The sequence below is a fragment of the Brachyhypopomus gauderio genome, unplaced genomic scaffold (genome assembly GCF_052324685.1).
Source record: "Brachyhypopomus gauderio isolate BG-103 unplaced genomic scaffold, BGAUD_0.2 sc151, whole genome shotgun sequence".
NCBI lineage: Eukaryota > Metazoa > Chordata > Actinopteri > Gymnotiformes > Hypopomidae > Brachyhypopomus > Brachyhypopomus gauderio.
The window spans coordinates 135,609-149,619 of NW_027506972.1; the positions used below are offsets into that span (position 1 = coordinate 135,609).

At 44.3% G+C, this 14,011-nt stretch overlaps 1 protein-coding gene across 1 annotated transcript; it reads right to left on the reverse strand.

Annotated features, from left to right (window-relative positions):
- Window positions 1-3,043: 3,043 nt before the first annotated feature.
- LOC143500474 (uncharacterized) lies at window positions 3,044-10,375 on the reverse strand. Its single transcript, XM_076994608.1, has 10 exons — window positions 9,413-10,375; window positions 9,019-9,131; window positions 8,812-8,922; window positions 6,626-7,501; window positions 6,323-6,435; window positions 6,060-6,143; window positions 4,414-5,837; window positions 4,215-4,312; window positions 3,879-3,953; window positions 3,044-3,651 (listed from the first exon to the last, which is right to left on the reverse strand). Exons 1-4 carry the CDS (start codon window positions 9,522-9,524, stop codon window positions 7,349-7,351), a joined length of 489 nt encoding a protein of 162 aa, XP_076850723.1. The 5' UTR covers window positions 9,525-10,375; the 3' UTR covers window positions 3,044-3,651; window positions 3,879-3,953; window positions 4,215-4,312; window positions 4,414-5,837; window positions 6,060-6,143; window positions 6,323-6,435; window positions 6,626-7,348.
- Window positions 10,376-14,011: the final 3,636 nt, after the last annotated feature.

Genomic DNA, 14,011 nt, shown 5'->3' on the forward strand with positions numbered 1-14,011 from the left:
TACAACACCCTCACCTAAAACTCCCTCACCTCCAACACCCTCACCTACAACACCCCCTCCTCCACCACCCTCAACTCCACCACCCTCACCTCCAACACCCTCACCTCCACCACGCTCACCTCCAACACCCTCACCTCCAACACCCTCACATAAAACTCCCTCACCTCCACCACCCTCACCTACAACTTCCTCACCTACAACACCCTCACCTAAAGCTCCCTCACCTCCACCACCCTCACCTACAACACCCTCACCTCCAACACCCTCACCTCCACCACCCTCACCTACAACACCCTCACCTCCACCACCACCACCATCACCTCCAACACCCTCACCTCCACCACGCTCACATCCAACACCCTCACCTACAACACCCTCACCTCCACCACTCTCACCTACAACACCCTCACCTCCACCACGCTCACCTACAACACCCTCACCTACAACACCCTCACTTCCACCATGCTCACATCCAACACCCTCACCTCCAACACCCTCACCTCCACCACCCTCACCTACAACACCCTCACCTACAACACCCTCACGTACAACACCCTCACGTACAACACCCTCACCTCCACCACTCTCACCTACAACACCCTCACCTCCACCACGCTCACATCCAACACCCTCACCTACAACACCCTCACCTCCACCACTCTCACCTACAACACCCTCACCTCCAACACCCTCACCTACAACACCCTCACCTACAACACCCTCACCTCCACCATGCTCACATCCAACAGCCTCACCTACAACACCCTCACCTCCACCACCCTCACCTACAACACCCTCACCTCCACCACCCTCACCTCCACCACCCTCACCTACAACACCCTCACCTCCACCACCCTCACCTACAACACCCTCACCTCCACCACCCTCACCTACAACACCCTCACCTCCACCACGCTCACATCCAACACCCTCACCTACAACACCCTCACCTCCACCACTCTCACCTACAACACCTTCACCTCCAACACCCTCACCTACAACACCCTCACCTACAACACCCTCACCTCCACCATGCTCACATCCAACAGCCTCACCTACAACACCCTCACCTCCAACACCCTCACCTCCACCACCCTCACCTACAACACCCTCACCTCCACCACCCTCACCTCCACCACCCTCACCTACAACACCCTCACCTCCACCACCCTCACCTACAACACCCTCACCTCCACCACTCTCACCTACAACACCCTCACCTCCACCACGCTCACATCCAACACCCTCACCTACAACACCCTCACCTCCACCACTCTCACCTACAACACCCTCACCTACAACACCCTCACCTCCACCATGCTCACCTCCAACACCCTCACCTCCACCACCCTCACCTACAACACCCTCACCTACAACACCCTCACCTCCACCACTCTCACCTACAACACCCTCACCTCCACCACGCTCACATCCAACACCCTCACCTACAACACCCTCACCTCCACCACTCTCACCTACAACACCCTCACCTCCACCACCCTCACCTACAACACCCTCACCTCCAACACCCTCACCTCCACCACCCTCACCTACAACACCCTCACCTCCACCACCATCACCTCCAACACCCTCACCTCCACCACGCTCACATCCAACACCCTCACCTACAACACCCTCACCTCCACCACTCTCACCTACAACACCCTCACCTCCACCACGCTCACCTACAACACCCTCACTTCCACCATGCTCACATCCAACACCCTCACCTACAACACCCTCACCTCCAACACCCTCACCTCCACCACCCTCACCTACAACACCCTCACGTACAACACCCTCACGTACAACACCCTCACCTCCACCACTCTCACCTACAACACCCTCACCTCCACCACGTTCACATCCAACACCCTCACCTACAACACCCTCACCTCCACCACTCTCACCTACAACACCCTCACCTCCAACACCCTCACCTACAACACCCTCACCTACAACACCCTCACCTCCACCATGCTCACATCCAACACCCTCACCTCCAACACCCTCACCTCCAACACCCTCACCTCCACCACCCTCACCTCCAACACCCTCACCTCCACCACCCTCACCTACAACACCCTCACCTCCACCACCCTCACGTACAACACCCTCACGTACAACACCCTCACCTACAACACCCTCACCTCCAACACCCTCACCTACAACACCCTCACCTCCACCACTCTCACCTACAACACCCTCACCTACAACACCCTCACCTCCACCATGCTCACCTCCAACACCCTCACCTCCACCACCCTCACCTACAACACCCTCACCTACAACACCCTCACCTCCACCACGCTCACCTACAACACCCTCACATCCAACACCCTCACCTACAACACCCTCACCTCCACCACCACCACCATCACCTCCAACACCCTCACCTCCACCACGCTCACATCCAACACCCTCACCTACAACACCCTCACCTCCACCACTCTCACCAACAACACCCTCACCTCCACCACGCTCACCTACAACACCCTCACCTACAACACCCTCACCTCCACCATGCTCACATCCAACACCCTCACCTACAACACCCTCACCTCCACCACCCTCACCTACAACACCCTCACCTCCACCACCCTCACCTACAACACCCTCACGTACAACACCCTCACCTACAACACCCTCACCTCCACCACTCTCACCTACAACACCCTCACCTCCACCACGCTCACATCCAACACCCTCACCTACAACACCCTCACCTCCACCACTCTCACCTCCAACACCCTCACCTACAACACCCTCACCTCCAACTGGAGGAGAGATCCAGTTTCTCCAACTGGAAAGTGAGAAAGGAGAGATTTAAGGTGGATTACTTTACATTGTCCTAGAAAGGTGAGATTAGTGTGGAAAACTTTACATTGTAATAGAATTTTCAGAAACATGGTCTCTGTTGAAGTAACTACTTGAGTGACAAAAGTAATTTTAGACAGTTTGACTTATGGTGAAATTTATTAGCTTTCTGTAGAAAAAAAATTAGTGATAAACAAAACAGTGATGAAATTATACATATGACTGATACTGGAAAAGTAACTTTTTTAGCAAAACACCAGCCCAGAAGTGTTCAAACATTGTTCACTGGTCACAGATTAAAATCTGTATTTTTCATATCAAATTGTAACATCAGGGTGGAGAGAATGATTCCTAGAGGCAGTTTGAGATAATTTCTGTGATATTGTGATAATCTTGATAAATGTTGACTGGAGTCAGGAATGTTTGATAGAGGCTCCAATCAGAGCTGTGCTGCAGTCACTGATGGAGACGCACGAGGAGGACACATGAGGACACATGAGGAGGACACATGAGGACACACGAGAAGGACACATGAGGACACATGAGAAGGACACATGAGGAGGACACACAAGAAGGACACATGAGGAGGACACACAAGAAGGACACACGAGGAGGACACATGAGGAAGACACATGAGGACACACGAGAAGGACACACGAGGAGGACACATGAGGAGGATACACGCTGCTAACACATGTCGATTGTCTCACATGTTGAACGTGGAGTTCCACCGGGAAAAAGGAAATCCATCATTTCTACTTTCAGCTGCACACTCCGGTTCAGGCAGGCTGGGCGCAGAGGTTTAATAAGCTTTTGACACTGTGAATAAAACTTCTGTAAGACACAAAGTCACAAAAGTCACAAGGTACTGATGATCTAATGATGGATTATACTGTTTTACTACTGACAATCAGGGACCTGCAATCATTTTGATGTCATGAGATGTTAAATAGCATTTAGTATTTTATAGTGTATAGATTTGTATAGTGTTCCTGTGTAAAGTTTGTGCTGAGCGTTGGGGTTTGGGGTTTTAGACGCTAGGCTGCCTAGGGTGTCCTCACCTTTGTAAGCTTATGTGAAACGGAGTTCATCACTTTCCTGAGAAGCGTCTTACAAACAATGCAGCGTATCCATCCCTGCAAATGTGGTGCAAGTCAGGACGCTTTGTAATACTGTAAAACGCCATTCTGTGCTATAATGGCCTCTAACAAATATAAGATCTGAGAATTTTATATGTATAGTATATATGCAATAATATATAGCCTATAAATGAATATATATTCTATATACACTATAACATACATACTCTTTGATTCGTTCTTCGGACTCAAGTCTCAGTTGTTTACCTGCTCTGCGTGTGTTTCATCAAAACAGCCCACCACACAACTAATACCCACCGTATCATCTTTGAGCTTGTCTGGCATGTTGTCATGGACATTCAGGGATTTGTTCTCCATCTCATGGTTGTGAGAGATGCAGCTGGTGTTGATAGAGACTGTGGAATAAGGTTTGTTGGTGTTTTCAGTCTATGAAACTCCAGCACACAATCACAAACTGCTTCACCAAGCCGTTAATTCACTGTTGTCTGTATCTCACCGATGCAGAGGAGAATCCCAAGATGTAGCATGTGCAACATTTTCCTTCACAGCTCAATAATCCTGCTAAAGAAATACAGTTTAGCAAGAAACAATTCATCAGAGAACAAAATTTCTTCAGGAGGAGGTGGAGGAACTCATTTAACAACAGTTATGGCTGACTAGATGTGTCTGGGGTTAACTGTTCACTTTGAGAAGTGCTGATACTAGCAGGTCTCAGCAGAACAGTCAGTTAGACACTCAACACTGGTGTCACAACATAGTCAGAAAAGGTGTTAAAACGTAGTCCTGCATCCTCGTATTGCTGTTTTGTCACCTAGTCACTTTTGTCACACTGTCTTAGGCTACATAAATGATTTCTGCTAAACCTATAGCAGTAAAGAAGACTACACGCTTAACACCTTCAATTACAATCAGAACATCCACAACCACCTGTCCTAAACCTGCTGAACACCGTCAGTGTTAGTATGTGTTTCCAAGGGGTTTCAATAAGCTCATCATTTGTGTCATTTACAGTTAGACACAGTTAGTTCACCTTAACAGAGTACACACACACATACATGTTTACCTCTTTATGTTTACAGACACACACACACACATTTACCTGTTTATGTTTACAGACACATCACACACACATACATGTTTACCTCTTTATGTTTACAGACACATCACACACACACATACATGTTTACCTCTTCATGTTTACAGACACATCACACACACGTTTACCTTTTTATGTTTAGACACATCAAACACACATACACACACACACACACACGCATGTTTACCTCTATTTTTATAGACACAGAACACATACATGCATATGTTTATGCTTTTATGTTTACAGACACAACACACACACACATATATATACATTTACCTCTCTATGTTTACAAACACAGTACACATGTTATCTATTTATCTTTACATATACAGAACACATATTTACATTTTAACCATTTATCTTTATAGACACAATACACATGTTTATTGTCTTAATCTTTATCAGCAAAGCATACACACACACACACACACACACATATCTCTATATATTTATGGACACTGTAAGAATTCGTATATTTTGCACAGTTATGCACAGTAGCTTTGACACCAGATAATGAAGTACAGATATTTGCAATACACATGGCATTTAAAGACATCACATAGAAATATCACACTCATAGCAGTGACAGTGAGGAAAGATGTAAGCACTAAACCATCCTAGAACCGCACCAGTCAGTCGGTTTATCACAGGTCGGCTTTCGAAAACTCCAGTTGCTCTCGGCAGTGACCCATCCGAACACAAGTGCCGTTGGCCCCTTCAGGAAATATGGCATTAAGCAGCATGTCTTTGTACTTCTTTGTTAATTTTAAGCACTTCACTTTAAATTTTCGCCTTAGGGTACAACAGAAACGAACCGTTCTCTGAAAAAAAAGATGGTATTTAGAATAGAATAGAATAGAAAGCCTTTATTGTCATTATACACAGTATACATAGTACAACGAGATTGTAATCACTCACAAATGTATTTACACCTTAAAGTGACACATCAAAGTTCAGCCTGCTAATGTGTGTGTGGCATTTATTACTGGTAAAATTAAACTTTAGACCAATCAAAAGGAGAAGCAAATTAAGTTTGTTGTTACCTTTCGAATTCTGTGTTCAAGGATTCTCTCAATCGCTGCTACAACCTTATGACATATAAAACACTTGCCTATCGCCAAAGAATTCTGAGAAATAGATAGTTAAAAATAACAATATCATATTGTTTTAAGTTCATTGTATTGTTTTAAGTACATTGAATTCTTATACTGAAATGGAAAAATACAATCTAATATGGCAAAATATAGATCCTGACTTTCCATTAATTTATTTCTGTGAAGTCTCTTCAGGTCCCAGTTCCACATACCTCTGTGTGGTTTTGGGATCCTTTGGTGTTCATTTCAGTGAAAATGTGATATAATTTCTCCACTCTGGACTCCCTTGGAGGTTGTAGTGGAATGAACCCACCCTGTACAATGACTGTTCAAAAATAAATAAGATTTTAAGTTTAAGAGAGAACTCTTAAATGTACACTTCACCTACATATGTACAAATTCAGGATGACATGTACCATGGTTACATGTAGTTTTTTCAGTAGTAATAGGAAGTTATTTTGAGTCCTAGTCAAAAAATATAAGTTAGTGTCCAAAGAAACCTCTCTGTATCTCACCTGAGCCTGTCAGAAACACTGCGAGGAGAAACCCGGCCCATCTTCGTCCTGCCATTCAGCAGAGCACTGTTCACACCTCAGCTTCAGCTCAACGTCTCCGCAACAATCCTCCGTCTCTGCTGCCTATGTGTTGTTGAGGTTTGTGTTCGTGTTTTGCTAATGTTCTGCTAAACTGCAAACGCTGAAAACCACAGCAGGCGGTGCCACGGTGAGGAGCAGGGACAGACATCTGAACAAAGACAGCAGGGACAGACATCTGAGCAGATAGCAGGGACAGACATCTGAACAGAGACAGCAGGGACAGACATCTAAGAAGACAACAGAGACAGACATCTGAGCAGAGACAGCAGGGACAGATTATTCAGCCCCTCACGCTGATGTCTGGGCCAAAGCTGGTTCTGGGTCTGCACTCACACACCTAGTCTACACCACAGTGACAGATCGAACAGAATGATCTCTCTCATAAGGCATAAACCAAAACACTCAAAGTTAGTTTAGTTTGTTTGTCTTTTTTAATCAGGTCTTGATATGTCCTGCAAAACAGAAACCAGCATTTACAACTCAACAGATTATCATTTATATCATGAAAAAAATAGAATGAGGCTACAGAAAGCTCAAATATGAGTGTGTCTGTGTGTGAGTGTATATATAACAACAACAAAATCTTCATAATCATCATCATCATCATCATTATCATAATCTTCATCATCATCGTCGTCGTCATCACTTCTTCTTGCATATGTTGTATTTCTGGCAGGTGGCCTTGGCAGAACCAGCGAACAGCTTGTGCATCACTGCAGCTTTGTATTTGTCCGCTTTGACCAGACATCTTCTGCGGAACTCACGTCTCAGCTTCTTACACAGAGCCACTGACCTCTGGACAGAAGAAATCAAACAAGACGTAGATGTTCATGACATCTGCTGAGTCCAGGAGAGTGAAGGGCTGTACTGCATGTGTCTGTAGACGTGATCAGAGGGCAGGTTAACGCATCCTTAAACACAAGATATCACTTGATAAGACATATTTGTGTGAGGAGGTGTGTGAGGAGTGTGTGAGGAGTGTGTGTGAGGAGGTGTGAGGAGTGTGTGAAGAAGTGTGAGGAGTGTGTGTGAGGAGGTGTGAGGAGGTGTGTGAAGGAGTGTGTGTGAGGAGGTGTGTGAAGGGGTGTGTGAGGAGTGTGTGTAAGGAGGTGTGTGAAGTGTTGTGTGAGGTGTGAAGAGTGTGTGAAGAGGTGTGAGGAGGTGTGTGAGGAGTGTGTGTGAGGAGGTGTGTGAAGGAGGGTGTGTGAGGTGTGAGGAGTATGTGAAGAGGTGTGAGGAGGTGTGTGAGGAGGTGTGAGGAGTGTGTGTGAGGAGGTGTGTGAGGAGGTGTGTGGGGAGGTGTGAGGAGTGTGTGAAGAGGTGTCAGGAGTGTGTGTGAGGAGGTGTGAGGAGGTGTGTGAAGGAGTGTGTGTGAGGAGGTGTGTGAAGGGGTGTGTGAGGAGTGTGTGAGGAGTGTGTGTAAGGTGTGTGAAGTGTTGTGTGAGGTGTCAGGAGTGTGTGAAGAGGTGTGAGGAGTGTGTGAGGAGGTGTGTGAGGAGTGTGTGTGAGGAGGTGTGTGAGGAGTGTGTGTGAGGAGGTGTGAGGAGTGTGTGAAGAGGTGTGAGGAGTGTGTGTGAGGAGGTGTGAGGAGGTGTGTGAAAGAGTGTGTGTGAGGAGGTGTGTGAAGGGGTGTGTGAGGAGTGTGTGTAAGGAGGTGTGTGAAGTGTTGTGTGAGGTGTCAGGAGTGTGTGAAGAGGTGTGAGGAGTGTGTGAGGAGTGTGTGTGTGAAGTGTGAGGAGTGTGTGTGTGAGGTGTGAGGCGTGTGTGTGAGGAGGTGTGTGAAGGAGTGTGTGAGGTGTGAGGAGTGTGTGAAGAGGTGTGTGAGGAGGTGTGTGAGGAGTGTGTGTGAGGAGGTGTGTGAAGGAGTGTGTGTGAGGAGGTGTGAGGAGTGTGTGAGGAGGTGTGTGAGGAGTGTGGTATTTAGCCCTGAGATCACCTTTACCAGCACTGTAGCACCATAAAGATCCCTTGGTCAGAAGAATTACACAGATAACGAGTGCACCAACATCTACACTGATCATTAATATAACACAAAAGTCCTCTCAGTGAGTCACCGTGGTAAATAAAATATAATGAATGTGATGCAAATGTGAGATTTGCATTACCCTTCTAAATCTGCCTTCAACAAACTTCATCAGCCCCATCACGATGACCTTGCACACCACACATGACCTTGGAATCTTCCTCCGGTACCGAGACGGAGAGGGCAGAACACACTGGAAAGAGATCCACTCCAACATTAATACATACGAAAACAAAAGAAGTTAAACATGTAAATTTCTCGTTACATTTCTCTTAGTAATGATGAATACCTGTTTGTAGTTTTTAACTGTTGCTGTGGTGACGTTGGGAGTTTCTAGGGTTACTGTTGCTACACCACATGACTGATCAGCGTCTTGTGGAAAACTGTCCCCCTTTTCAATGGCTGTTCAGAAGCAAAGAAAATATAACCGTGGCTAGTCACCACTGCACTGACCAACCGGGGCAACAGTTTTAAAGCATACACATACATACTGTTACATATACACAAATGATGTGGTTAACATGACAACTAGTACCGAAAGTGCTGAAGACGTTTTAAAGTTTGCATTACCTTTTACTATAAAAAATAAAAGGAGTGTGATGTCTCTAAATGTTCTGTAAATTAAACGAAATAAAATAAAAAATTAAGTGTAAATGCTACATTTCAATAACACGCCCTTGTACCTGAGATAAGAACTCCAAAACACATTAGCAGTGATGCAAACCCCAGTCTCCTCCGCCATGTCCTCTGTGTACGCACACCGTTACCCATCAGTCCCAGCATGCCGTTACCCATCAGCCCCAACACCACTAAGGTTCCATTGCAGTGTACAAGGACAGAACCTCTCTGACCCTGCTGTGGTTCGCAAAGCCACTTCTGTCCAAGATGGCTGCTTGGTTGTCTTCTCTGACCTTTATCTCTCTGGGTTTCTGTCAGTCTGTCTCTCCTCAGAGGTCTGGAGTACAGTAATGTAGACTACACAGATACGGCATAGACACATGAGACAGGAAGACATCAGCCAGAGGTGACAAAGCCCTTGTGCTGAATATGTAGCATGTTCAAAACCCTCTTCAGTTGTGGGGGGAGATTCACAAATTATCATAACAATTTGAATACAAGATTTCGTTTCGGTTCAGTTCTGTGGATGTATTATAAACCAGCTTTTATTTTCATTTCTTCATGAAATCTTATCCACTGATTAGAATCCGCCTTCATCACACACAGTTCCTAATGCTTCATCAGCCTGCAGGACAAAGAACACAATCAGGTACTTTAAACAGATAATCAGACATTTCAAATGAAGAGATAATCAGATAGTGACACGAGGGCTAGGCAGGGTACCGAGACGATGGTACACTCAACAGCATTTATTGGCACAAACACTGCGCTATCGGTTAGCAAAGACATTCACTAACACAACACACACAGAGCCAGACTCAGACAAAGACCTGCGACAATCACAACATCAACACACATTAAACAGCATCACATAAACACGACCCATGTGCACAACATTGATTAGACGAGTCACAGGTGAGACAGATGAACTCATGCACATTGAACCACAACCTACAGGAAATACCCATACAGACATAAATCATATGGGACTATAAAGAAGTTAATTAATATCTGAAGTCAATTAAGTCAATTAATATCTGAAGAGACTATGAACAGTTATCATGATAAAAATGAATCAGAATGAAAATAATATCAGCTTGGATTAATTTTATCTCATGTTAAGAATTTTGATCTTTCTTGTTGCATATTTATTGCTTGTCAGTGTTTACCTTAATTTGTTAATATTATTGTTGTTTTTATTGATTTATTTTCGTGATCCTGTGATGTGGTCTGTTGAGTTTAAGAAAGTGCTTATTCTGTCTAGCATGCATAATTCAAACTGCCATTGTTATGGACATCAGTTCTTCACACTGGACGATGACTAGTCAGGAACACGTTTACACACAACAAATAATTATTATTGTATTAAAAAATATAAATTATTCTTACATTTGTAAAACAAGGGAAAAAGTGAAAATGGTGTGGAATCCATATATTTTCGTTACACGTGGATTAACTCCACAATGTCACACGTGGATTCTGGAGTTTAATGTAATTCTGGTGTTTAGTGTAATTCTGGTCTTTAATGTCATTCTAGTGTTTAGCGTCATTTTGGTGTTTAATATCATTTTGGTGTTTAATATCATTTTGGTGTTTAGTGTCATTTTGGTGTTTCGCGTCATTTTGGTGTTTAATGTCATTTTGGTGTTTAGTGTCATTCTGGTGTTCAGTGTAATTCTGGTGTTTAATGTAATTCTGGTGTTTAGTGTAATTCTGGTGTTTAATGTAATGCTGGTGTTTAATGTCATTCTGGTGTTTAGTGTCATTTTGGTGTTTAATGTCATTCCGGTGTTTAGTGTAATGCTGGTGTTTAATGTAATGCTGGTGTTTAATGTCATTCTGGTGTTTAGTGTAATGCTGGTGTTTACTGTCATTCTGGTGTTTACTGTCATTCTGGTGTTTAGTGTACTTCTGGTCTTTAATGTCATTCTGGTGCTTAATGTCATTCTGTTGTTTAATGTTATTTTGGTGTTTAGCGTCATTTTGGTGTTTAATGTCATTCTGGTCTTTAATGCCATTCTGGTGTTTAGTGTCATTTTGGTGTTTAATGTTATTCTGGTGTTTAATGTTATGCTGGTGTTAAATTTCATTCTGGTGTTTAGTGTAATTCTGGTCTTTAATGTTATTCTGGTGTTTATTGTCATTCTGGTGTTTAGTGTCATTTTGGTGTTTAATGTTATTCTGGTGTTTAGCGTCATTTTGGTGTTTAATGTCATTCAGGTGTTTAGGGATGAAGTTATGAGTTTTCAGACATTAAACTTGACGTCTTTGGTTCACTTAAAATAAGGATCAAAGCTCTAAGTTTCAGGAGTGCGCCAGGCATGTGTCAGGCGTGTGTCAGGCGTGTGCCAGGCATGTGCCAGGCGTGTGTCAGACGTGTGCCAGGCGTGTGTCAGGCGTGTGCTGGTAGACCTGTAGGTCTGTTACAGTGCGTTGCTGTGTGTATATGGTGTGTAGTGCTACACAGTTAATGCTGGAATCCAAAGTAACTGTTAAACTTTGGATTTCACACTTCATGTGAAATGTTCAGATGTCATCACTTCATGTGCAGTGGTTATGACAGAAATGCTGGAAGTTGTTCATGTGTGTGAAATTCTAACCACATCACAGTTTAAGCTGTTTAAGCCATTTGTCATATTGAACCTGCACTGGACAAATCTCACTTGGTGCAGCTTTAAATGAGACACAATATTAATTATCCCATCCTTCATCTTCATCTTTTAATTTGCTAAATCTATTAATTTGTGTTTTTCCTCTTAGGATCTTAACAATTCTAGGAACTGTCATGTGTGTTTAACCCTGATAAGATCCAGGCTTTGTCTTCATCCTTGGGGTCCAGCTGGGTTTGGTGGACCCATTGCATTTTTTGTTAAAATAATCAGCAGATTTAGCTCAATTGCAAGTAAAATAAACAATACATATGTTAAATTCAAGGGTTAAATCCCGGATAATTTAATGACTCTGTAATGCAGACTTCGTGCGACCTCTAGTGGCTAGTTTGAGCAAATCATCCCCTCACAACCGTGGACTAAAACAATGAACAGAAAAACAAACACTGCTATTAATATCCTTTTGCCAGTGTGGTTTTAAGTAGATTTCATGAAGAGAGTATTTTAATAATTCTAACTTCCAATGCATTCACAACATTTCGCAGCCAGACTCCACACACAGATGCAGCTGGTCCGGGGATGGAGCTTAGACAACAGCTGTAAGGTCACGCCGCGTGGGTCATCCCGCGTGTCTCGTGCGAGGGGTTTGGAGAGCGCACGGACACTGGGCTGTTTTGTTCGGCTGCGCGTTGTGCCCATACATGTCAGTGCGCGTCCACAAACTCGGAAGGGTGCAGAAACTGTACACGGTTTCCAGGGAATACACAAGGTTTCAGACAGGGCTTCTTTAACCAGCTGATGACGGACCGTCTGTCTGAAACACTTGTTTGGAAACCGTGTGTGCTGCATTGTAACTCATGCTACTCGTAGCTGTACATATTATTGTGGTGCAGATAGATTGGCCATGTAACCTACACAGCGTGCATACGCGGAACTGGGGACACGGTGTGCACACACACGCATACAGTGACAGCGCCTGTCACACACAGTAAGAGCCCTTAACATGGTGGTCAAGGCGCAGTGTGTCCTGTTCATGTCCTTCAGTTTAATGGTACCAGGATGGGTGAGGCGATTTTACGGAGACAAACCGTGCACACTGCTGACGGGGCTGGAAAACAGAACGACCACTCCTGTGTGTGTGTGTGTGTGTGTGTGTGTGTGTGTGTGTGTGTGTGTGTGTGTTAATATTATCTGGATATTTTCATGAGGAAACTTGCAAAAACTACATGTCTCATTTATCAGTGAATTAACACGCCCATTTGTTCGGACTTCCTGACTCTAACGTTGGAAGTTTAGCTCAACGTTATACCCAAACTAGCCCCTAGAGGTCTTACGTGTCACGTTTTTATATTTTACAGGTGCATCTCAATAAATTGGAATATAATAAAGTTAGCATATCATATAGATTCACAGGCCTGATAGTTTTCAGGCGCCATGCCGGAATTCCGGCGTACCGACAAGTCCGCGAGAAAAAAAAATTTGAGGGGGGGAAAAATCCGTCAAATCATAATGATAAACCACACGCGCGCGCATGCTATCTGTTTTGAGGCCGAAATATGATCCTTATGAGGTTCCCAAGTTACGATTTTTCGTGGTTACTACACACCTCCCATTTACTGTATAAAGCCTCGTTTGGACCTAAGTGGTTCTGCGTCGTAAACGGAACTTGGTGTTTGGTGTGCGCGGCGTCAGGATTAGTTAAACGCAGCTATGGATAAAGGTATTGGTCAAAAGCCTAGCTTTAGGATAGGATAACTGCGTATAGTATGTTATTTACGTACAGTATGTACGTATGTTCCGATTTACACCGAAAATCGATTTACGACGGATCAACGTCGTAACCCGGGGACCGCCTGCATTTCAGACATCGGAAGACCTTCAGAGGTAGATACAAGATAAATTCAGTATTTTATCTTTATTCTGATTAAGTTAAATTTTTATCAGAAATATAAGAGTGTTTTTTTTTTTTGAGCCGGTACAGGTGGTCAGACGATCTGGTTCATCCTGGCCGCCTTATGGCGTAAGGTGTAATATGAACAAAAGCACAAAATGTAT

Coding starts and splice junctions, on each gene's coding strand:
- LOC143500474 (XM_076994608.1), bottom strand. CDS start 9,524: ATGGGTAACGGCATGCTGGGACTGATGGGTAACGGTGTGCGTACACAG. Junction 8,923..9,018: donor CAGTTAAAAACTACAAACAG/GTATTCATCATT, acceptor ATCTCTTTCCAG/TGTGTTCTGCCCTCTCCGTC. Junction 7,502..8,811: donor TTGAAGGCAGATTTAGAAGG/GTAATGCAAATC, acceptor TCTTCTGTCCAG/AGGTCAGTGGCTCTGTGTAA.